Consider the following 23,156-nt stretch of genomic DNA (forward strand, 5'->3'; position numbering starts at 1 on the left):
TAAATAAATGAGGAGGGACCACAGGGAGTCCCTAGGAGCTCCATCGTGATCCCAGGTAGCCCATAAAGGGTTAAATAAATGGGGGAAAAAACACCGGTGCTCAGTGTGAAAGTCGCAGACCTTCTCATTGAGCTTTAGGGGGTTTGAATCCAGCTGGACTAATTTCAATGGTTTTAAGAAAAATAAAAATAAAATATTTTATTTAAAAAATTACATTTGTAATTTTAAATTGGAAACAAATAACTCTTTGTAAGTATATCAGACATCAAAGACTAAAAAACTCTATCTCTCTCCTTCTCACTTTTATTTGCTTACTCTTTCTCTCTTTCAATAATGCTCCCACTCACACACCCGCTCACACACTTATGAACCCATTCACAGTCCCACACAGACACTCACGCACCCACTCATAGACCCACTCAGACACTCACACACCCACTCAGACCCTCATGCACTCATTCACGGCCCCAGTTAGCCCCTCATGCACCTACTCAGACCCACTCAGACAGTTATACACCCACTTACACACCCACTCAGACTATCAAACACCCTCTCACAGACCCACTGACACCCTGATGCACCCACTCACAGACCCACACACACACTGACCAACCCAGTAAAACACTAATGCATGCACTCTCACACCCAGACAGACAATCTGTCAGCCACTCTCACCCCAGATAACCCTCTCACACCTATTTTCGCACCCAGAGAAGCCGTGGCCAGCTCCCACTGCGCACGGCCAAAGCGATGTGCACATCGTGGTTTTGGGTGGTTAGGGGATGTTGGCCGCAGGGTCTGGCTGCAGGCCAGGTCTTGCAGGCAACCTCCCCTGTGCACGGGTGAAGGCTGTGCACGGTGCAGGGTTGGGTGCTTTTAGGGGGTTGGCCTCAGGGCCTGGCCACAGTGGCTGCATTAATGTATAGTAATTAAAATTACTATATATTCAAAAAACGTAGAAAACCACAGAAATTCACTAAAAAACAAAGGTTACAGGGATGTCACAGTTAAGAAATAGAATTTTTTTTAAACATAGAAATTCACTTAACAAACCAAAGGTTACAGGGACATTATAGTGAGGCTCAGATTTTAACTGTACCAAACCATTGAAATTTACCAGTTGTAGTTAGAGTTACGTCAAGTAACTATAACTTGTGCCCTAAAGTAACTTTAACTCACACTCTCGCCTTGCACTGGTATTACCCCGCAAATTACAGCACTCATGACATCTTTGATAACATCATTGATAAGCAATGTAATATTTGCAGTAACATTTTTGACTTGTGTTTTTTTTTAGTGTCTATATATATATATATATATATATATATATATATATATATATATATATATATATATATAAAAAAAAACAAGGCCCTTTCAGGGTTAGAGTGACGCAAAAATTATGCAGAAAACAAAGGAGAACTCTGGGAAGTTCCCAATTTAGGTGGAGAGCTGCTCTAGTAAGGAGCACCCTGCAACACCAGCGACACTCTAGATTTGCTCACATCAAATGTCTGCTTATCTAGCAAAGTTTTTAAGCATAGGATCAGCACAGTGCTATCCTCGCCGAGCTAGATAATGACAAAGGGGGTTATTCTAACTTTGGAGGAGGTGTTAATCCGTCCCAAAAGTGACGGAAAAGTGACAGATTTACCACCAGCCGTATTACGAGTCCATTATATCCTATGGAACTCGTAATACGGCTGGTGGTATATCCGTCACTTTACCGTCACTTTTGGGACGGATTAACACTCCTCCAAAGTTAGAATAACCCCCAAAGTCTTTTGCCATTTGTACAGCAAAATCTTTAAGCATAGGATTGACATAGTGTCATCCTCGCCAAGCTGTAAAATGACAAAAGCCATTTACCACTCCAGGCACAGTATTACAGCTTTGGAGTGGTCAAATACCGTCCAAGCCAACCTGGAATTAGCAAAGCAACTCCTGGCACATGTTTCGCTCTCATTAGGGCTCTTCAGAGGGGTATAGCTTTGTCCAGACACAAGGGAGCACCCAGTATAAGTCAAACCAAGGCCCTTTCAGGGTTAGAGTGACGCATAAATTATGCAAAAAACAAAGGTGAACTCTGGGAAGTTCCCAATTTAGGTGGAGAGCTGCTCTAGTAAGGAGCACCCTGCAACACCAGCGACACTCTAGATTTGCTCACCTCAAATGTCTGCTTATCTAGCAAAGATTTTAAGCATAGGATCAGCACAGTGCTATCCTCGCCGAGCTAGATAGTGACAAAGTCTTTTGCCATTTGTACAGCAAAATCTTTAAGCATAGGATTGATATAGTGTCATCCTCGCCTAGCTGTAAAATGACAAAAGCCATTTTCCACTCCAGGCACATTATTACAGCTTTGGACTGGTCAAATACAGTCCAAGCCAACCTGGAATGAGCAAAGCAACCCCTGACACGTGTTTTGCTCTCATTAGAGCTCTTCAAAGGGGTATGGCTTTGTCCAGACACAAGGGAGCACCCAGTATAAGTCAAACCAAGGCCCTTTCAGGGTTAGAGTGACGCATAAATTTGGCAAAAAACAAAGGAGAACTCTGGGAAGTTCCCAATTTAGGTGGAGAGCTGCTCTAGTAAGGAGCACCCTGCAACACCAGAGACACTCTAGATTTGCTCACCTCAAATGTCTGCTTATCTAGCAAAGTTTTTAAGCATAGGATCAGTACAGTGCTATCCTCGCCGAGCTAGATAGTGACAAAGTCTTTTGCCATTTGTACAGCAAAATCTTTAAGCATAGGATTGACATAGTGTCATCCTCGCCGAGCTGTAAAATGACAAAAGCCATTTACCACTCCAGGCACAGTATTACAGCTTTGGACTGGTCAAATACCGTCCAAGCCAACCTGGAATGAGCAAAGCAACCCCTGACACGTTTTTTCGCTGTTATTAGAGATATTTCCTGCTGTTCTTCCTGACTTCACCACACAAAGTCGGTGCACCGCTATGGGCGCAGGACCCGTAAATAATTATAGAAGTAACTTGATAGTGAGCCAGCACTCCAAACAACTTCAATGTTTAATTAAGGCTTGTAAAGTCTTTCAAAGAAAAACAAAGTTCCGACTTGCAACGGCAACGCGTTTCAACCACTACGGTCTTTTTCATTGGCCCAAGTCATTACAGAGGCCCCCTCTCCCGTAGAAAATATACCATTGGCTATACTAAACATAAAAGACAGATTAATATATAGAAAAATACTATGTAAACCCAGCATATAAATCTGAATAAACCAAGAAAATGTATTGGACAATAATATCTAATCCAAAATATTCTGAATTAACACATTCTATTTCCAAAAAACAATTCCAACATAAATTTTTAGGGACAAGTCTATCAGGCTATATGAACATTCTGAATTGCTCTTGAAAATGTTGCGTTTGTCTGACCAGTGGTTTGAGATCTATCACTGTTCAAAATCCCTATGGAAAAATGAATGGAGAAAATGCGTTTTGGGATACCCCCTTCTTCTCAGCCCCTGCTTGACGGATCACCCTGAAACTTTCCATACAGCAGCTCACATGAGCATCGTTTTTTTGGAAAATTTCATGAACATTCATCAGCTGGTGCCAAAGATAAAGGCAAGTAAGAAAAACCCTAATTCAATAGAAACTAGGACCTAACTATAACTACCCAGTGCACTAGGCAACATATATATATGTATATATAGCAAAACAAGTGGTCTGAAAAGCGGCGCGCTCTGACTGCCGGTGTCAGCATAGTGTTGAGACCAGGATCCTTGAAAAATAAGCCAACAAGAATTGCTGCACTCTCAGAGGTGAAGATTAGCAGATTCAATTTATTCACAGAGCAGCACTTTAAACACCACTATGCGTTTCAACATTTCATCTTCCTCAGGTGGTTTTAGTTTGTAGGCACACATGGTTCTCATTTACCTGCCTTATATTAACACGGGGGCATTCTGGGAGTTATAGTTCACAGTGCCACTTTCAGAGTCCTTCTTTAAATGTTGCTAATCAATATTTGGGTTCTGCTCATTTCACAAGTAAACATATTATGAGAGGTCATAACAGTCTCTGTGCAGTTTATGCTCAGTGCTTTTATACTTGTACTTCCATTAATAAAGAGGACATTCACATAGAGTTAATTCATTAGCAGAACCTTTGTTTGAACATTTCAGTAAAGCTTCTCTGCAGGCATACTGTTCAAAATAAGTCTTTCCAGAATAATTCTTTGCCGGCCCCTTTGACCTCTGTCTCTGTGATAATAAAATTGTGATTTACTGCATGGCCTCGGGCCCTTTTCCCCTGAATAGTTATTCAGTTAGGGCTGCATCGGCTTCAACTCGCCAAACATCTTGATAAGGATGCCCCACTGATTTCAGGATGATGCAAGGTGCATTTTCATATTTATCTGTCTCCATGTGTACAGTACACACATAGGAACATAGTATTTCCTCGCCACCTGTATAATTTCATGATGTTTCCATTCCACAAAACCGAGCGGCGTGCTCTGACTGCCGGTGCCAGCATAGGGTTGAAACCAGGACCCTAGAAAAATAAGAATTGCTGCACTCTCAGAGGTAAAGATTAGCAGATTCCATTTATTCACAGAGCAGCACTCCAAACACCACTACGCGTTTCAACATTTCGTCTTCCTCAGGTTGTTTTAGTTTGTAGGCACACATGGTTCTCATTTACCTGCCTAAATGAGAACCATGTGTGCTGGCAGTCAGAGTGCACTGCTTTTCAGACCAATTGTCACACTGTCTCCAGTTCCGTCAAATCAGTGTGAATGTGAGGGCGGCCTCGCACTGTCTTTGTTTCACCACAACAAAACGTTGCATACTCAGGAGGATGTTTACGATGTTTATTGGACTATACAACACAAAAATCCAGATTTGACAAATGCATTTCGGCGTGGAGCCTTCCTCAATGTCATAGATGTTCGTTTTTCAGTCATTTAAATAAACAAAACAAAGTTACTTCCTGGCAGCTAAATTGTAGAAATAGAGGAAGCATTCATGCTCCCAGTTACTATACTATGCTGCCGTTTTGTGGCGGCCATATTGCAACATATTTAATAAAAAGGTACTAACGTTGTCACAATATATTTTGTTCAAAATAATGATTTATAAATTATAAAAATATTTTTTAAAACAGCCTGGTTATCAATATACTCATTTAAAAAGATATAACAAAGAAAAGTCTGCATTGTCATTGCAAATTAATCCACTTATTCATCACCAGTACCCAATGTGTATCATAATCACAGAGCATCTACTGTCCCCAGTCATTGGCATTTCATGGGATACACACAACACACAATTAAGCCCTGAATGGGTACATCAATGACATAACCAAAAATCAAGCAGCATGAAACCTCTCAGTGGCGTCCCCTTGTCCTCCTCCTTAGCACTAACCAATGTAAGTCCACATCTCTTCATCCATGATTAACCCATTCAGGGTTTTGGTTTGCATCTCAATTATATAACATGATTCAAGACGTCATAATCTGTGAATTGAATCCCCCCCCCGGCTCATCTGTGGTGACCTGGTCCATTCAAAAAAAGAATAGCAGGTCTCTATTAATTTCATGTGCCGCCTGGAAATTTTGGGCCACGGGATATGTGGGGTCACCTTTTGCTATTGCATGCATGTGCTTTAACACTCTATTCTTGACTGGCTTCACCGTACTACCCATGTATTTCATATCACAGGGCCAGATTAGACAATACATGTATACTCAAAGTTGCAGTTCAACAACTTAGCAATACATTTCTTCCTTCTTGTCCCTGGGACCTCATACTCCCTCACTTTTCTGCTGTATTTACACGCCTTACAACACATACAAGGAAAGAAACCAGTCATTTTTTTGATCTTGGATAAAGAGTAGTGACTGTGGACTAGCATGTCCTAAAGAGATGTGCCCCCCTGTGGAGCTGATGTTACATTTGCACTAATAACCTGATCTGTTTCTCATATTCTCCAATGCTTTTTGAGCATACCATAAATGATGTTGCCTCAGCCGAAAAATCCATAACCATCCTCACCGTATCCTCATTCCTCTTCTTGTTGAGGCCAGATTGCATCAATAACTCATGTCTGTTGTATGTGAGTACTCTCTCTACAGCTAGTTTCAGAATGGATTCAGAGTATCCTTGTACCGAAAACCATGACACAGTGTCTTGTGCTATCAATATGTAATCAATATGTGAGGAGAAATTGTGTCTTGCTCACAGAAGTTCCCCAAAGGGGATACTCTTGATCAGACTGTGAGAATGCTGGATTCTAGCATGTAGGATACAATTGCCAGCAGTGGGCTTTCTATAAAGTTTGGTGTGTACTCCACCTCTCTGTACAGAAACCCATTAGTCCAAAAAAGGTACGCCCACATCACCTATCTGTGTGGAAAAAGGTAAATTTAGGGAGTTGTTTTCAACCTCTCAAAATAACTTTCAGCCATTTCCCTGGTACCTTACCACATCCAAAATAAATCATAGATGTAGTGTACCCATAGGACAACATTGATTATTGTCTTCGGCGCAGGCCACGTGCTCCTCCCACCAGGCCACAAATAAAGTTGTGTAGCTTTGGGCAAAGCATGTGTCCATCGCAGTCCCCTATCTCTGATGATACAATTGGCCTGAAAAGAGAACAATGTTATAGTACATACAAAAAGCAACAAACTCCAACAACATTGCATTATGTTCCATAAATTTCAATGGTCGTGACCCGTCAAAATATCAATGGCTTACACTGTTCCTGCCCTGATTTCCAATCCTCTTTTGGGGTTCAGTGAGTGTACTTTTTCAGCTTCAACTTGCAAATTAATTGGTATAAATCAATACGTGTTCACTTAAAGTCAAGTCTCGATGTGGGCCAAATGATGAGGCCTAAATGTAGCACCTCCAATTCTGTCTCAGTCATTGCCCTATCTGTCAAATTGACTACTGTAAGGTTCAATTCCTTCATCTCTGAGTATTGCACTGCCGGTTTCTTGCTGCTCTTTGGGGGAGGAATTTTCTTTTGTCCCCTCTTCCCCCTTCTGACTTTTCTGTTCCGACCTCTTGTGGGTGGGCTTGCTACAGTGTGTGCCTTAAAGTCTCTCTCTAATTAATTTGTATTCCTGGGAAAAAGTTGTGCCCCTCCCCTCCCCTTGTCAGCTCAAAGTGTAGAGGTAAACCTAATCAAACTACAAAAAAGTTGCATTAAAATGGATTAAAATGTATGTACAAATGTCCATGTTGACAAGTAAGTATACTCAAAGCAGGCCAAATTAAAAACTATCAATTAAAAGAACCATTTTGGAGATAAAAGGCCGAATGTCAAATTGAAAAGTCAGTGTCATTTTGAAAACTGCCAAGTATATACAGGATAATTGAATCACGGAAGGATCCCACTTCAACAGGTGTTAAAGCAACCAAATCGATGCTAAGGCAAACCAGGAAGCACTTGTGTTCCAAGACCTCAGCTCCAGCCGAGGGGGCAGTATTCCGTGCAGTGTCAGATGCTGAAGTGCCCAGAGCCACTTGATCCACAAAGGGTGACTCACAGGAGACTTCCTTTAGCAAATTCACCCTGAACACGCAAGTATGGTAATGAGCCCTCATCAAGACCAGATCAGCGTTCAGTGAAAGTAAGCACTGCATAGAAAGACAAAGTTGTGGTGCACATTCGAAAAAGGCATCACAGGAAATGAAACATGGGCTGCACACAGTTCAGTACCGGTATGAATGACAGAGACCAGTTACACTCCAGTTCTTCAAGGAGTGATGCTCCCAAATACTGCATCATGCATTCACGACACAGCTGTGCTGATGGAAGTGCCATCAGTCCTCCTCTTTGAGGTGGGACAGCCATTGCAAATGAAAAAATAGCAACAGCAGAATGCCACCAATTAAGGCCAGAGGAACTGGGAATTCTCCGAATACACCCGAGAGTACTAAGTGTATGACTGAATGTATTATGCCAAATATAAATGAAAAGGTGCTAACAAACCCAGAACTAACAGTCTTAAAGGAGTGTACAATCTGCGCAGTATTGGACACATTAAATATTCTTCCACAGGTTCTCCAAAGTGTCTCAGAAAGTTTGTGTTTAAAAGGGACACTATTTCTGCAGATGACCTTGCTACTTGAAGCGTGTAGATCTTGCATGCAGATGTCAGTGCTGCATTTTTCTGAAACAATAGAGCTTTAAGTCTGCTTAACTTTTCAACATTTACATTAGAAGTAGTAATATGAGGCCCGATGTCTGCTACTTCCGTCTGTTGCATAGGGGGGAAAAAGAACATTACGGCAAGTTACAATTTGAGAGACTGAAAGTAGGTAATCTGTTCTAGGTCACATTCCACAACAGCTCTCGCTGTTTAGAAGTACTTAACTTTCATTTGAGAGCACCTGGTTCGCTGGTCAAGTTAAGGGGACAGGTACTCTCTCCAGATAACATGCTAAATTCGTTGCTGAAGCATTACCTGCTCCATGCAATGAAAGCTCTTTACAAACCATTGAATGTCTCACAGAAATCTCGCATTTGCTGCCCCTAAGAAAGACCTCTTTCATGCCACTGAAACATTTGTACGAAAAGGGTAGCTCCCACATCTCATGAATGTAACTATCTTCCAGCCTTTCATATCTGGCACAGGAATGTGCTTCCAGCAGGATGCGAATTGAAGTATTGAAATAAGCAGATTGATAACCCAATGAACTAGCCAGACTGCAGATGGTATTTCTGTCACAATAAAAGGAAACTTTTCTCATTTTTTAAGGTTAAGCTTACTATATGTTGCTTCTTTCTTAGCCATTATTTGTTGTTGTCGCGCCAAATTAAATGCGGCAAACAGGTCCTAAACCCTGACTTAATGCCATGGAATGCGATTTTTTTAAAATGTATGTAGTATCCAACCTAACTGCATAATGGACCTAAGCTGACTCTGTCCATGGTGTAAAGATGACATGTCAGTTTGCATAATGCCAATTGCAGAGGAAATAATGTTGTTAAGAGTGTAAATGCAATCGGACAAGGTGTTAATCCCATTATCTATAATGGCTAATGCTTTCTGTAGGTTTTCCTGATCTATTTGCCTTAACCATTCTGCGGCTTTGTGTTGTGAAATTTTCCAATTCTTGTTGTAAATTACATATAAGAAGCACTTTTTACATTGTCTTCTGGGGCAGAACATCTTGTAAGTCTGTGTTATTAGGGAGGAGATTGAGGTGTTCTTTTAAAGCATCTAGGGCCAGATGTAGCAAAGGTTTTTACCCCTTCTGTGTCTGTGGGAAAAAGTATTTGTACATATGGCCCCTAGTGAGGAACCTTTTAAACATTGCTGGCATAATTTTCCTACACTGTATGTTGTCACAATACCCGAATGTTTTGGTGACACACAGCAAGGGTCTGGTCTGTTTACTCTAAAACCCCCTGTGGAGTTTACAAAACACACATGACAAATATTTGTGTCCATGGCCACAATAGCCACACACCAGTACCTGAAAGTGTTGTGTTAAATGTTCCAATTTGGACCCACCCAACGAGCTGATCTTCAGTTGCAATAATGTATTTGTATTTTTGCCATTTGTAACATTTTGTGGGAGTGGTGATACTGGGCGCATTTAATTCTTCAACTTTAGCCAAACCTAAACAACTTGTCTGCTGCACTGTGTCATTTAAAAATATCATTTGTGAAGGTATAAGTCATGCTCAAAATAAAGCTTCCTTTTTCTGTATTGGCCAATGTTTAGTTCCCCAAACACTCTTTAAGTCAATCAACCTCATCCAATATGTATAGTCTTCTATAGCCAACCAGGAAACAAAGGAATCAGAATAAGTCAATTATGTATCAGTCAACAATACATTGTGCATTTCCATGATGGGCAATTTAAAATAATATAACGCAGCATCTTCAACATTGTGCCCAGCAAAATATGTAAGCTTATCCATATATGTTTTATAACTACCCACCGATAGGGTAGGACAATATTCCCATTGTGTATAGATAAAAAATTGTCTTTTGACTACTTGCTCTATGAATGCAATGTTGTCCCTAATAATTATAACAGAACATCTCACCATAATTTTCTTTTGTGTGGTAAATACCTTCACTTTCAAACACAGTAAATTACTCTATTTCATATAGAATAGAATCAACTGTTTTTACATCCCAGTCATCAGAAAAAAAATCCAGATATTGTTACCACATTTAAAGATAGTTTGAAAACATATGGAATTTGAAGAACCTCCGTTGGACCAAATATATCAAAGGAAACTTTATCCAAGACAATTCCATCAGGAACTGGTATAGCTGAAATGTTCACTAGGGACAAGACTCAATGGACCTTGTGTGAAGAAAGATGTGGTTTTAGGATCTCAACCACCAGTTCAACTGGAGACAATTCAGGAAGGTAATGACCATGTACCAGTAAGGAAAAGACGATTGTAAACCCAATCCAAAGAAGAAAGGCAAGCAGAGGTAATAAAAGCCACAGATAGTTCCATGGATGAATGAAATAGTTATCTGTAGGCCACTTTATCATCCTACGTGGTCCTGACCATGGTGTCGGAGAAGAAGTGGATGAGTCATAAAAGGAATCATCTTGATCAGCAAAGTATCCAGAAGCAGTTAGTGCAAAATTTGGAGCCATGTTAGGAGTTGGCAAACTGACAGAAGTCTCCCTCGGTGACTCACAGTAGACATATCCATCCGTTTGTGTTGCGTTTGTGCAGTAGTCTTCATTATTTCTCTTTGTTGTTATAGATGAAGATAGTAGTACTAATGAAACATCATTTTCCACCCTCCCCAAGGTCGTCGAAGTTTCAGCACTGCTGCTTAATACCTGTAGAGGAACATCCTGGTCTCTAATGAGAGGGTTCAGGAACTACCCAGGGGTCCACTAGGTCTGCTTTGGAGGATCGGCCATATGGTGTAGCTTGACATTATCAATGGAGACAAAGCAATTTTCTTTTGATCTAGGCAGCATAACAGTTCTGGTATCGTGTATTCCCAGGACTTTTTCACAGCATCTTTTCTCATACTAGATCCCCAACTTTCAGAATCCAGCCAGTTGACGTTATTGGTGCATCCCTTAGTGCCAATGAGGCAGTACAGGTAGACTCATTTTCATCTTGGAACTGTTGTAACTCCTGAAAGACAGTGACATGTTCATTTATGTCAAGACGTGTGTCTGCCGCCAGAGCCATACGGATCTGGAACATATATTTGTGTCCCGAACAGCACCTCATATGGGGTGCGCCCTCCCAAAGACCTTCTGGGCAAATTATAAAGTGCTCTCTGGACTCCATGCAGATGACTAAGCCAACTACGACCCATGCCCAATACTCTTGCTGGTAAGGATTGCGTTAAGTCTCAATTCTTCTGCTCCACTACACTGTTGCCCTGGGTATGGTAGGGAGACGAGAAATGGAGGTGGACCTCTAATGAAGCCATGGCGTCTGTGAATGCCCTTGAGGCAAAAGCAGGGCCCTCGACCGAGTGGAAAGCTGCAACTGCATATGTCCCGATAAAGACATGCAAATCTTTAATAACAGTTTGAGTGTTAGCTGATCGTTGTGGCCATACCCATAGAAATCTGGAGCATGAGCCGACAGCGACTAAAATATATTTGTTTGCACCATCAGGTATATCATTGAAATGCTCATTCAGGGGTTGGTTAGATGTTTATTAAATCAATGGATCTATTTGCCATCACAATGCAGACTGCTCTGTGTTAATTCTTTTTAACTGAGTATATTGATAAGCAGACTAGATTTGTTGCAAATTTTATAAATTATAATTCATTATTTTGCAAAAAAATATATTGTGGTAACATTAGTTCCTTTTCATTAAATATGTTACAATACGGCCGCCACAAAAAAAACAGCATAGTATAGTAATTGGGAGCTTGAGTGCTTCCTCTATTTCTACTACTAAGTTGCCAGGAAGCAACTTTGTTTTGTTTATTTAAATGACCGAAATGCAGTTGGTCTTTGACATTGAGGAAGGCTCCACGTTGAAAGGTGTTTGTCAAAGCTGGATTTTTTTGTTGTATGGCTCAATAAACATCGTGAACGTCCTCCTGGGTGCGTGACTTTTTGTTTTGATTAAAAAAATACAGATAGATAGATAGTTAGATAGATAGATAGATAGATAGATAGATAGATAGATAGATAGATAGATAGATAGATAGATAGATATACTTGAATGGAAGATCTGCTGTGGCATTCCTTAGAGTTTCCATGTGTTCCTGTCCATTTCCAGATGACTAATACTGCAAAATGGTTGCTGTTGGCACAACTCTAGCCTTCCTGCTCTGTTACATTTCTAAGTATAGTTCAGGCTATATAAAACTACTGTTAAATAAATACATTAATACAAATGAAGTTAGGCCTGTTAGCTCTATATTTATAAAGCTGATTTATTGACATAGAAATAGACACACATGTATGCAGTATGCCTAGTGATTTTTTAAGCAGTCTTGTGTTTGCTTTTAGAGAAAAATGTTATAACTATGAGGATTTGCAATGCATAAAAGGGTAGAATTATGTTACCTGTAAATGAGATAATGTTTTATTAAATATCAGCTTGATAATCTATGAGTGTTTGCTGCTTTCCCTATCAGGGCCAGACTATTGTGCTCTACGTAATCATGGATGCCAACATGAATGTATTAATAAGGAGGAGTCCTACATTTGCAAATGCCAACAAGGGTTTACTCTTAATCCAGATAAAAAAACATGCAAAAGTAAGTACAATCATTATAAAAACACATTTGATTACTGCAGGCTTCTCAAAGGAGCAGCTTGAGCTACTACAAACTTGCTTGCTACTTGCAAGTAGCTCTCTTGTGTGCAGTCCAGCCTTATAAATTAGAACCATTTAATTGGTTGAATAAACATATGTATACTTATGTGTGTATTCAAGACAAAAATGTGTATATTGTGAGAAATCATAAACTGATGATTTCAGAAAAATTGTTGAATTTTCAAAATAAATTTATAGCTGATAATCGAGTGACAAATCATGTACCACTGGGGAGACATTACTAATATTATCACCCTCTTTTTAGGGTCGAAGCGCTCTGACCCTGGTGTAACCTCTCTGTGGGCTTTTAACCACGCCCATGTCAAGCCCATCAGTTTGGTTGGTTTGTGGGCTTGCCTTTTTAAATTAGCTTGATTTAATTAGTGAAAGGCATACATACGTCATGCCTTTTCTGGTGTTTAGCCCGCCTCAAGCGCACCGTCCAACTACTGAAAACATACGAGGCTCCAGGTTTTCCGCATGGTTTCTGCACTATTTTTTCTCTTTATTTCGTAGGCAGCGCGATCTCGCAGGGCAGTAGTAGAGCGATTTGTATGACATCGACCCTGTTACATGGATATTTGCACTTTTGCCGGTTACATGGATACTTGCACTTTTGCCGATACGTTTCACTGAGGTGAACTTGTGTTTCCTTTTGTGTGTTTGGTTTGCGCTCATGGCAGCCGTCGGCTCACTCATGTGAAACTGTTTTACTTTTCAGTTTATGTGGCAAGAAAAGTCCGGTTAGGAGTTTACAGCGCTAATAGCTTTAGCTTGAGTAAACGCGAGACCCATTGCATTGAAAATGCTTGTTTACATTACTGCTGGCTACCATGGTTAATGCACTGAAGTGATAACTTCTGGTAATCTTGCATATAGTGGACACTAATGTAATCTTGCCTGGTGTGGACATTATTGAAACACATAATATTAGTAGCGCAGGATGATTTTCATTTAACATAAGTAACTCTTTTTACAGAAAAGGTTTGGGACCCATGGGTTACTGTATTTCCTTTGTCTGTGGGCCATAAAAAACCTCTTTACTTTATTTGTTACAAAAGCTGACTGTAGTTGTTTCATCACTAATCCACTGTTCTCCCAGAAGTGTCTGACTGCCAAAGTCAGGTTCCACTTTACGATCTTGTTTTGTTCTACACATGTTCAGGAATGTATCCAAAATGTGTTTATAGTGAATTAAAGGTGGTATGAGGCCATATTATATTACCATGGCACATTTTCAGCATCTGATATGGTGTGTCTAGTGAAGTCCAGAAATACTGGAGCGAACTTGCAACACGTGCACTGGCACGTGCACTGGGAGCAGGACAGCAGTAAAAAACGGACCAAGGGTTACGAAGGGCAGGGTCATCTTTCAATGCGTGGGGACCGAGCTGATTTTAAAGAGAGGCAGAAATCCTCCAACATGCGGAGGAATGCCAGGGAAGTCTCAGTGACCCACACTCTACGTGATGCCTTATTGGGCCATACTAATCATCCTACTTCGTAGATTGCTCATAGTTAGTGTACCTCCAAAAAGCCTATTTACCCCTGCCTCTGCGCCTGTAATACATCAAGGAAGCAGGAGCAAAGGTATTCCCTCATTTGGATAGGACCACACCCCACTGCAAATGAAGAAATGTGATTTGGATGACTGGCATTACAGAAGGAACTGTGCATCTCTCTGTGGATCATTCTATAAAATGGAAATGTCCGTTACATTCCTGGGGCACTTTCGCACTCCAGCCCTGGTGGTCCTGGAATGCTTTTATTAGATACCACTTCCAAACTCATCTTCTCCCTCTTTTATTTTCTTAATCTCAGTGGATGCTCTGTTTTAATTTTGGCATGGTGTCCCTTTAGCATCACTTGGGATAAAGTATTGTATTGGTGTAATGAAGGAATGGGACACAAGACAGGAAGCTTTAGTATTCTTGTCGTTTTCAAATGTGTAACCATTGCAGTGCACAAAGCCTGAGTGCATTTTGTTATAAGCATGTTACAGTGTTTTTTTAGGGATGCTGAGGTAGACCTCATATATTTAGCTGACGTTTGTTCTAAAGGGCAGGAAATTGATGCATGCCTACACCTAAGTCACTTTCATCACCAGCTAATACCATATACTATGACATATTCCTTACAGCAGCATGTCAACCCTATACCATCATCTAAACCCCACATCACTTCCAACACCAACACCTACAACCACACCCCCAACCAGTAACCAGAGTGCCCTTCTTTAACCCCATTGTACAACACCACTTACACCCCAGAACTATCACTCTATGCTGTCACTTTACACCTACACCCACACCACCTCCCGGTGCTGCAGCTATTACCGTTCTCTTACACTCAATTACGCATAGGGCAAATTACTCTAAGGTCCTCCATTCTTATGTACATGTTTGAGTGCTCTATTCTACACATTAAACCAGGTGTCCTCTAGTATTGTACTCTATAATTGTATTCTTTATTCTAGCCTGAATCTGCGCTGCACTCGCTTTTGGTAAAATGCCCTAATTTTCACAATCACAAACATTTCTCCACTTCCGAATTTAATTTCATGCCGCCTCTGAATCATTCTTTAAAAAGAGGGCATTCACATATAGAATTACTCACTGTTAAGCGAAGAGTGTGAAGTATACAATTCAAATCGTTAATATCGTTGTGTATACTGGGACAACGATAGATCAGTATTAATGGTTTAAGTATTACTCAATGACACTAAACACTCGAGGTGACCTACAGCAGTCCTAGATTTGATCAAATGTATATTAAGGAAATGTATCGTAGGATGATGCCTTTCAAGACCAACTGTGCCTGCACCATGTGGATGAAGTGACAGATTAATGACATCTATGTTCAATCCTTTCAACGCAGGAATAAACTACTGTGTACTGGGGAACCATGGCTGCGATCATGAATGTGTTAACATTGAAGGATCCTTCATCTGTAGATGTCGAACTGGTCATGTTTTAAATCCTGATGGCAAAACGTGTAGAGGTAAGTCATTCCTTCGGTTGCATCCTTTATTGTAACTGGGATTTGAGGGTGCATTATCTGCGTGGGAAACGCACGGTATTCGCTGAAATTCTGCATCAGCACATGCCCCTGAAAAGAATAAATGACGTTCTTCTTTATTGCCTGTTTTGTTTCCATGTGGGACAGGTGAATGTTTTTTCAAGCTGATTGACTGATAAACAGGTACATCAGATTTATCAACATATGGAACATCCGTTTGTGGGAGTGGTAGGGTAATCCACGTGAGAGTTCTTCCCATGAATGATGTCTCACTCTAAGGGATGAGGTATTGTGCGTGGGAAAGGGAGGCAATCCTCTCCAAGAGGATAAAATGTGACGTCATTCCAATGTTCCCCTCCAAAGTGTTGTTGTATACCAGGCCCATCCTGGTCCCAGTTGGCAGATTCCCTGCAGCAGGGCAAGTATTCCAACTTACCTTTCACAGTGGGGATAACGGGCAGGGGTCCAGTGAACTTCTTTCAAACTTACCTCGAAGAGATTCACATTGGGAACGAACATTATTTACAGAGAATTGCGAGCATTTGTTTGGGTTTCCATCAACCTTTCCTCAAGACGAGACAAGAAAGGACAACACACTGGACTATTGTCATTAGAGGCTTTTATTTGAAGACAAACTTGCAGCATATATTTTGAATTACAATAACAAATATCCCCGAAATTGTGGCGATAAAGAATGAACTGAGTAGATGATATGCACATAGGCAATATGTCATTCTATTTAATCCTCTTACTACTGAGTCTTTGCTAACTGGGATTAGTACCTCCAAACCTGACAAGAGAGGTCAATCAATCATTATCAATCCCAGGGGATTTATATAGCGCAACTAATTACTGGAGAGGGTATCCAGGTGCTTGAGGGTCATGATGTTTCAGGTGACTCAGTGAAACAGCCAAGTCTTGAGGGCTCTTGAGAATTCCAGTAGGGGAGTGGAGGTCCGTAGCTATAGAGGGAGATCATTCCAGGATTTTGTCAGCAGGTAGGGGAAGGAGTGTCTAACGCTGTTGCATCAGTGGATGTGGGGGGGATGTAGGCGAGTGAGAGGGAGACGGAACGTAGGTGTCTGGTAGGGTGGTGGAAGTTCAGGCAACGGTTGATACATGCTGGTCTTTGGTAGTGGGGTGCTTTGTAGGTGTGGATCATCAGCTTGAATGGTGTGTCTTCTGTATGGGGAGCCAGTGGAGTTTTCAGAGGTGGTGGTGGCGTGGGTCCATCTGGGGAGTCCGAGAATGAGTCTGTCAGCCGGGTTTTGTATGGTCTTGAGTCTCTGCAGAATGTGTATGGTGATCCCAGGGTAGAGTGCGTTGCCGAAGTCTAATTTGCTGTTGATTAGGGCCTGCGTGACAACGTGTCTGTTGTTCAGGGAGAGCCATTTGACCACTTTTTGAAACATGTGAAGTGTGCAAAAGCAAGCAAAGGCACCAGTGTTGATCTGGGACTTCATGGTCAGATTGCATTCCAGGATTGAGGTTTTTAGTGTGGCCTGTCGGTTTGGGTGATGATCCTAGTTCCGAGGACCAGCAGGAGTCCTTCCAAGAAATGGTGGTGTTGCTGAAGATCAGCACTTCCATTTTGTCCATGTTGAGCTTCCATTTGAGGGCGTTCCGTTGGATGCCAATGTGATGCAGTCTTCTGATCAGGGTGTGATAAGATACAGTGTCAAAGACTGCTGAGAGGTCGAGGGGGATCAGGGCCGTTGTTTCTTCCCAGTCGAGAAAGGCTCTGATGTCCTCTGTGGCTGTGATTAAGGCAGTCTCAGTGCTGTGGTTGACGTGGAATCCAGATTAGGAGGTGTCTAGTAGAAGGTTCTGCTCCGGATAGTTAGTGAGCTGTCGATGGATGACTTTTTCCACAACTTTGGTGGGGAAAGGGAGAAGGGGACAGGGTGGTAGTTTTTGAGTATGCTCACATCGGCAGATGGTTTCTAGAGGAGTGTGGTTTGACTTCTGCATGTTTCCAGTCTTCGGGAGAGGTGGCCGTATCAAGGGAGGAGTTGAAGAGGGTGGTGTGCTTGCTGCTGATCCCATAGCTTCCGAGGTTGAAAATATCGTGTGGGCAGGGGTCCGTGGGGACTCCAGAGTGAATGCAGTTCATGATGGTGGTGGTGGTGTCCTAGGGTGTGAGCTGGTCCCATGAGGTAAGTCAGTGGTCTGTGTTGATTTTGGTGAGTGCTTGAAGATGAAGGAAATCTGAGGGCTTGGGGTGGGGCTCAAAGTTCGTATAGATAGTGGTGATCTTGTTGTGGAAAAAGTTGGCAAGTCTGTCGCATAGTTCTTGGGAGGAGGTGATGCTGTTTTTGTGGCTGCAGGGTTGGCAAACTCTCTGACGATGTTGAAGACCTCTTTGCTGTAGTTGGAACGGGACTTGATGCAGTCGATTAGGACTTTTTTCTTTGTCTTGTGCAATAGCCAGTGGTAGAGGTTGAGGGAAGTCTTGAAGGTGGTCCTGTCTGAGTTGTCCTTGCTTGTGCACCATCTTCTATTCATCTGCTTGCAGTGGTGTTTTGCTGTTCTCAGTTCCTTGGTGTACCATCTTACCTGCTTGGTGGATCTCCTGTGTCTGCTAGTCTTAATGGGAGCAATGATGTTGGTGCAGTTGGTGATTCAGAAGTTGAAGTGTGTGACAGCTTGGTCTAGGTTTGATGCAGTCTTAGGGCACTATGTGTTGAGGGTGTCAGCCCATTGGCTCTCAGATACTTTGCTCCAGCTGTGGTGAGGGGCACTGGTGGGTCGTTGGTGGAGGTGTGGGGGCTGGAGATGTTGGAATGTAAAATGGAGTGATTGGTCCAGGTGACTGTGGTGATATGGCTGTGCTTGAGCATGTTGCTGGAGGTGAAGATGGGTCCAGTGTGTGTCCTGCGTTGTAGGTGGGAGGGTTAGTGGCAGGTTGGGTGAGTCCATCGTTATTCATACTTGAGGAGGCTGGCTGTGTTGGTGTAGTTGAGGTCGTCGAGGTGGAAATTCAGATCTCCTAGAAAGATGTAATCTTTGGAGTTGATGGCAAGAGGGGAAATGAAGTCAGGTACAACAGTGCAGAAGATGGAGCGTGGTCCAGGTGCTCTGCAGGCAGGGGCGCCTCTGATGGTAGTTTTTCCATCTGTTTCGAGTTTGAAGTTGAGACGTTACCTGTTCTGGATGGTGCCTTCTGTTTCAGTGGAGCAGTGGATGTTTTCTTTGTGGATGATGGCGATCCCTCCTCCGGGTTTGTTGGTGTAGTCTCAGTGTATGATTTAGGATCCACCGGGGGTGCTGTGGCACTATTGGGAGCAAACATGAACAAGTCTCAATGAGGAAGACGATGTCAGGGTTGAGGGTGGTGTTGAGGTCCCAGATCTCGGTGGCATGTTTGCAAATGGAACGTGTGTTGAGAGGGAAGTATGTACATTGTTGTGAAGTAGGTGCATTGTGTTGGCTGGTTTGCCATACATTATTGCCTACTTGTTTTCCATAGGTGTGCTTCCCCAAGCCTACAAGGTCAGGGTGGAGCTGTGAGAGTTCCTCTTGTTATCAACCAGTGTCCTTGGTGATAGAGAAAGAAACTCCCTGTATTCCAAGATGCACCTCTCTGACTGAGAGACAAGAAGACATGTATTTTTTGTGCTAATTTACAGGACTATTGTTTTGTGATAAACTGTCCCTGTAATCACTGATGCAGTGTGTGAAGCATGTCATGGAAATTCATACTTATTAATATCCACAGGGAGAAACCACAAGGACTAAAATAAAGGCTTGACTGTGCCTTTTTGAATTCACTACCATCGCCATGGCAGAGTAGTTTAGTCTGCCACGGCGAGCATACTCCACTCACCAAATTTAGATATGTATGCAGGTCCAGTAGACATCTCTTGCATTTGCAGGTTCCTGTAAATGCATTGAAAGCTTGATGGATGGCTCTGTCAACATGACAGAGCTGTCTGGCAAACGTTCAACTTTTTTTTAATTTTCAAAGAGAAAATGTCAAATTAGGATTTTAATTTTGAAAATAAAAAGGCAGTGACCCCCTCACCAAAGGAGATTTATTGCATAGCTTGGGGTCATTTTGCAGTTCTCACTGCTTATTTACGTGGCAGTGATGGACAGTGAAAACTGGCGATATGTTCGCCCACTCTAAATAGGACATGTGAACACGTGGACAAACCTCCAGTGGCTCTAACTCTGTTGGCCCATCGGAGGTGTGCCATCGACATACTGACATTCCGCCCAACTCTAATTGGTAGGCAGGGAACTCTACTGACGTTGTGATGGCGTACCCTCTCTGCCAAATTCAAAATCAGGCCCTAAGACATTATACTTTAAATGAACATATGATCTAAAGGCATACTATCATAATGCCTAACACATAAGCAACAAAGTGTTACATAGTTATCATCATATAGCAGTACCACGCACCATGAACAATAAATGATTGGGCCCCAAGGCTGAAAGCAAAGGTGCATGGTGGGTACCATTAGAAATAATGTGGAAACAAAGCAGGGTGGAATAAGTGTACTTTCGTTACACATAATGTGAATCAGATTAATTGAATATAGTAACAATAGCAGAGTTAAGTCCCAGTGTGAATTTCCTGGAGGCATTGGCATGATATTATACCAGATAAAATGCAGCACCATGTGGTTTTGTATTTATTGGGTGCAATAATCACCAGGATCCCTGGGCAAATAGAGGTTTTTTCAGATATTGGAAATTTCTGAACCACTCGCATTGAGGACCTGTCTATATTTTTTTGAAGTAAATGAGGTGTATCTGAACATAGCCACTGCAGCAGTGCTTGCTTTGTAAAAAAGATAAGTGGCAGGGCCCTTGTCAGAGGGCCACTGCAGCTCGCACCGTATATTGCTAAAGTCAGCGCTGCCAAAGATCGACCCTACACAGCTGGACTAGAATTCAGACAGTTTGAGGCCCCCAAAATGCATATTGAATTAATATAGAACTTTTGTTCTCCTTATCTCTAAATTACGTAAACAGCACCACCCTGTGGCATCTGTCATAGGAGCCAGTGTTGACAATTATGTTCCGGTGCCAAGCACTGGAAACCAGCGGCTCAAATTAAACTCTACACTTCAGTGCTAAGAGTGCTCTCTCACAGAAAGCGTACAATTAAACCAAGGAAAATAAACAGTGATGAAACTGTGAAGGTGTTTTCAAACTAAAGAAAGCAAAAAAGAGGAACTGGAAGACATTGGAGGTGACATTAAAGAATAAGCATGGACGAAAATGTAAGGCTGCAGAAGAACCTGGTGAAAAATAAAGGGTTTGTGTGTAAATTGACAGATTAAGGAACAGCATAAACTTGTCACTATTTATGTATACATTTTCTGTGATTTATCCGGCGACATAAGGCCATTTCAGACACTTATTTACACAATTATAACTATATTCCTTGAGAACTCTGAACCCAATGATCTCCATTGGAGGATATTTTCATGCAGAAGATCTCTCCCTCTACGTGATGCTGAACATGGTCAAGATATAAAAGCCTACATGCGCCACTTCTGTATGGTGGTGGTGGAGGGGGTGGAGTCTTACAAATCCCTCTGTCGGTTGGCCCTTCAGTTTTAATATGTTGAAGCACTTTTGCAGCGGAAGGTCACTGGGTAGCAGTAAGGGATCAGTTGGTAATAAAGAACAGAGTAGAGGGAGAGCGAATGGGCCTCATGTCTAATGGAAGAGCATCCTAGGAGGAAACTCATGCAAAAGTTGCAGTCTTGGGGGTGCAAAATCTTGGGGGTGCAAGGGGTTTCCAAAAGGCAGCGTTTCGAGAGCGCCGAGCTTTCAAGAACCACAAAGGTTATAAGGCAACGAGATAGGAAATGTGCCATATACACAACAATGTTAGAAAGAGGGCTTTGAAGGTAACTAGTGACGGAATAGGAACCAGTGAAGCTGGTGAAGGATGGGACGAAGCCTCGCTATAGCAAGGGAAGGAGGAAATAATCCTTGGGGCTTGAGTTAGGAGAAATTAAAGTTTTTGTGTGAGGAACTTGTCATGTCTCGTTATACCGCATATTACAATAGCGGAGACACACGCAATGAGAGCTGAAACAGCCGAACAGCACCCCAAAGGTAACAAGAGGGAGAAATGTCCAGCTTCTTATTTTTAGAAGGTACAGAATGAAGTTATAGTGGATTCACGGGTACACATTTGGAGATCAAAGTAAATTTTGTCTCTAAGGGGGTCATTACAACCGTGGCGGATGATGTTAAAGCTGCAGTAATACTGCAAACAGGCCGGTGGACAAAAAAAGGGAATTACGACCCTGGCGGCCACTTTAACACATCGCCCGCCACGGCGGTACAGACAAACAGCTCGGCGGTCACCGCCAACAGACAGACGGAAGACAATGTACCGCCCACACTATCACAACACACCAATCCGCCACCTTTTCCGGGGCGGATTCACTGTGGATAAAAACACGGCGGAAACAGCTTTTGCTATGGGAAAACGCTCACCTCAACACATCCCACGAGGACACCATGGAGCCGGAACTACAAATCTTACCTGCCCTTGCATTCCTGCTCATCTACGACCAACAGCGATGTAGGCGCAGAACATACCGGTGAGTACAGCACCTACGACACGGGGGAGGGGGGAGGCAAAAGTTACAGGGACACCCACCAAACACCCCCACCCTCGCATATTACAACATACACACCAATGCATTCACAAAAATCACAGTAATAACCCACAATCCCCCCAGAAGAATGCAAAGACAAAGCGAATAGCGGTAAAACGTTGTATTGTGCCAATATACTACTCATTAAAAAATATACGGATATATATATCACGAAATCTGTCAAACATAAATGTACAATACAAGAAGTAGTGCAGAGATGTACACAACAATGTCCGTGCACCAGCAGTCCAAAAATGCATGGGCGACGCCCACAATAGATACCCGACCAAAATCCGAGAGAACACTGCCGGGGCATCAGATAGAAACAATACAGGCACCTCAGGGGGAAGGGAAGGGGGGGCACCTCAGCCAGATGAATGCAAAGCCAGATCCACGACGGGGCTCCATGCCCATTGATGTATCCTGGGGAGTGCAAAGCCACAGTCTCTCAAGTCTCACAAGTGGGTGGTTTGCCCACTGTTCAATCCTGGGGAGTGCAAAGCCACAGTCTCTCAAGTCTCTACAGTGGGTGGTTTGCCCACTGTTCAATCCTGGGGATTGCAAAGCCACAGTCTCTCAAGTCTCTACAGTGGGTGGTTTGCCCACTGTTCAATCCTGGGGAGTGCAAAGCCACAGTCTCTCAAGTCTCTACAGTGGGTGGCTTGCCCACTGCCTTATCCTGGGGAGTGCAAAGCCACAGTCTCTCAAGTCTCTCCAGTGGGTTGTTTGCCCACT

The 23,156-nt window shown here is 42.4% G+C and overlaps 1 protein-coding gene across 6 annotated transcripts in view; it reads left to right on the top strand.

Moving 5' to 3' along the window:
* MATN2 (matrilin 2) overlaps positions 1-23,156 on the top strand; it is a 508,152-nt gene that overhangs the window by 264,953 nt on the left and 220,043 nt on the right. For 5 of the 6 annotated variants that reach the window (XM_069220527.1, XM_069220524.1, XM_069220521.1 and 2 more), the window contains exons 7-8: positions 12,590-12,712; positions 15,649-15,771. In XM_069220527.1, the coding sequence (XP_069076628.1) occupies positions 12,590-12,712; positions 15,649-15,771 (246 nt within the window). The remainder of the gene's footprint in view (positions 1-12,589; positions 12,713-15,648; positions 15,772-23,156) is intronic. The other variant, XM_069220526.1, reaches the window with a different exon arrangement.

Source organism: Pleurodeles waltl, chromosome 2_2 (genome assembly GCF_031143425.1).
Source record: "Pleurodeles waltl isolate 20211129_DDA chromosome 2_2, aPleWal1.hap1.20221129, whole genome shotgun sequence".
In the NCBI taxonomy this organism is placed as follows: domain Eukaryota; kingdom Metazoa; phylum Chordata; class Amphibia; order Caudata; family Salamandridae; genus Pleurodeles; species Pleurodeles waltl.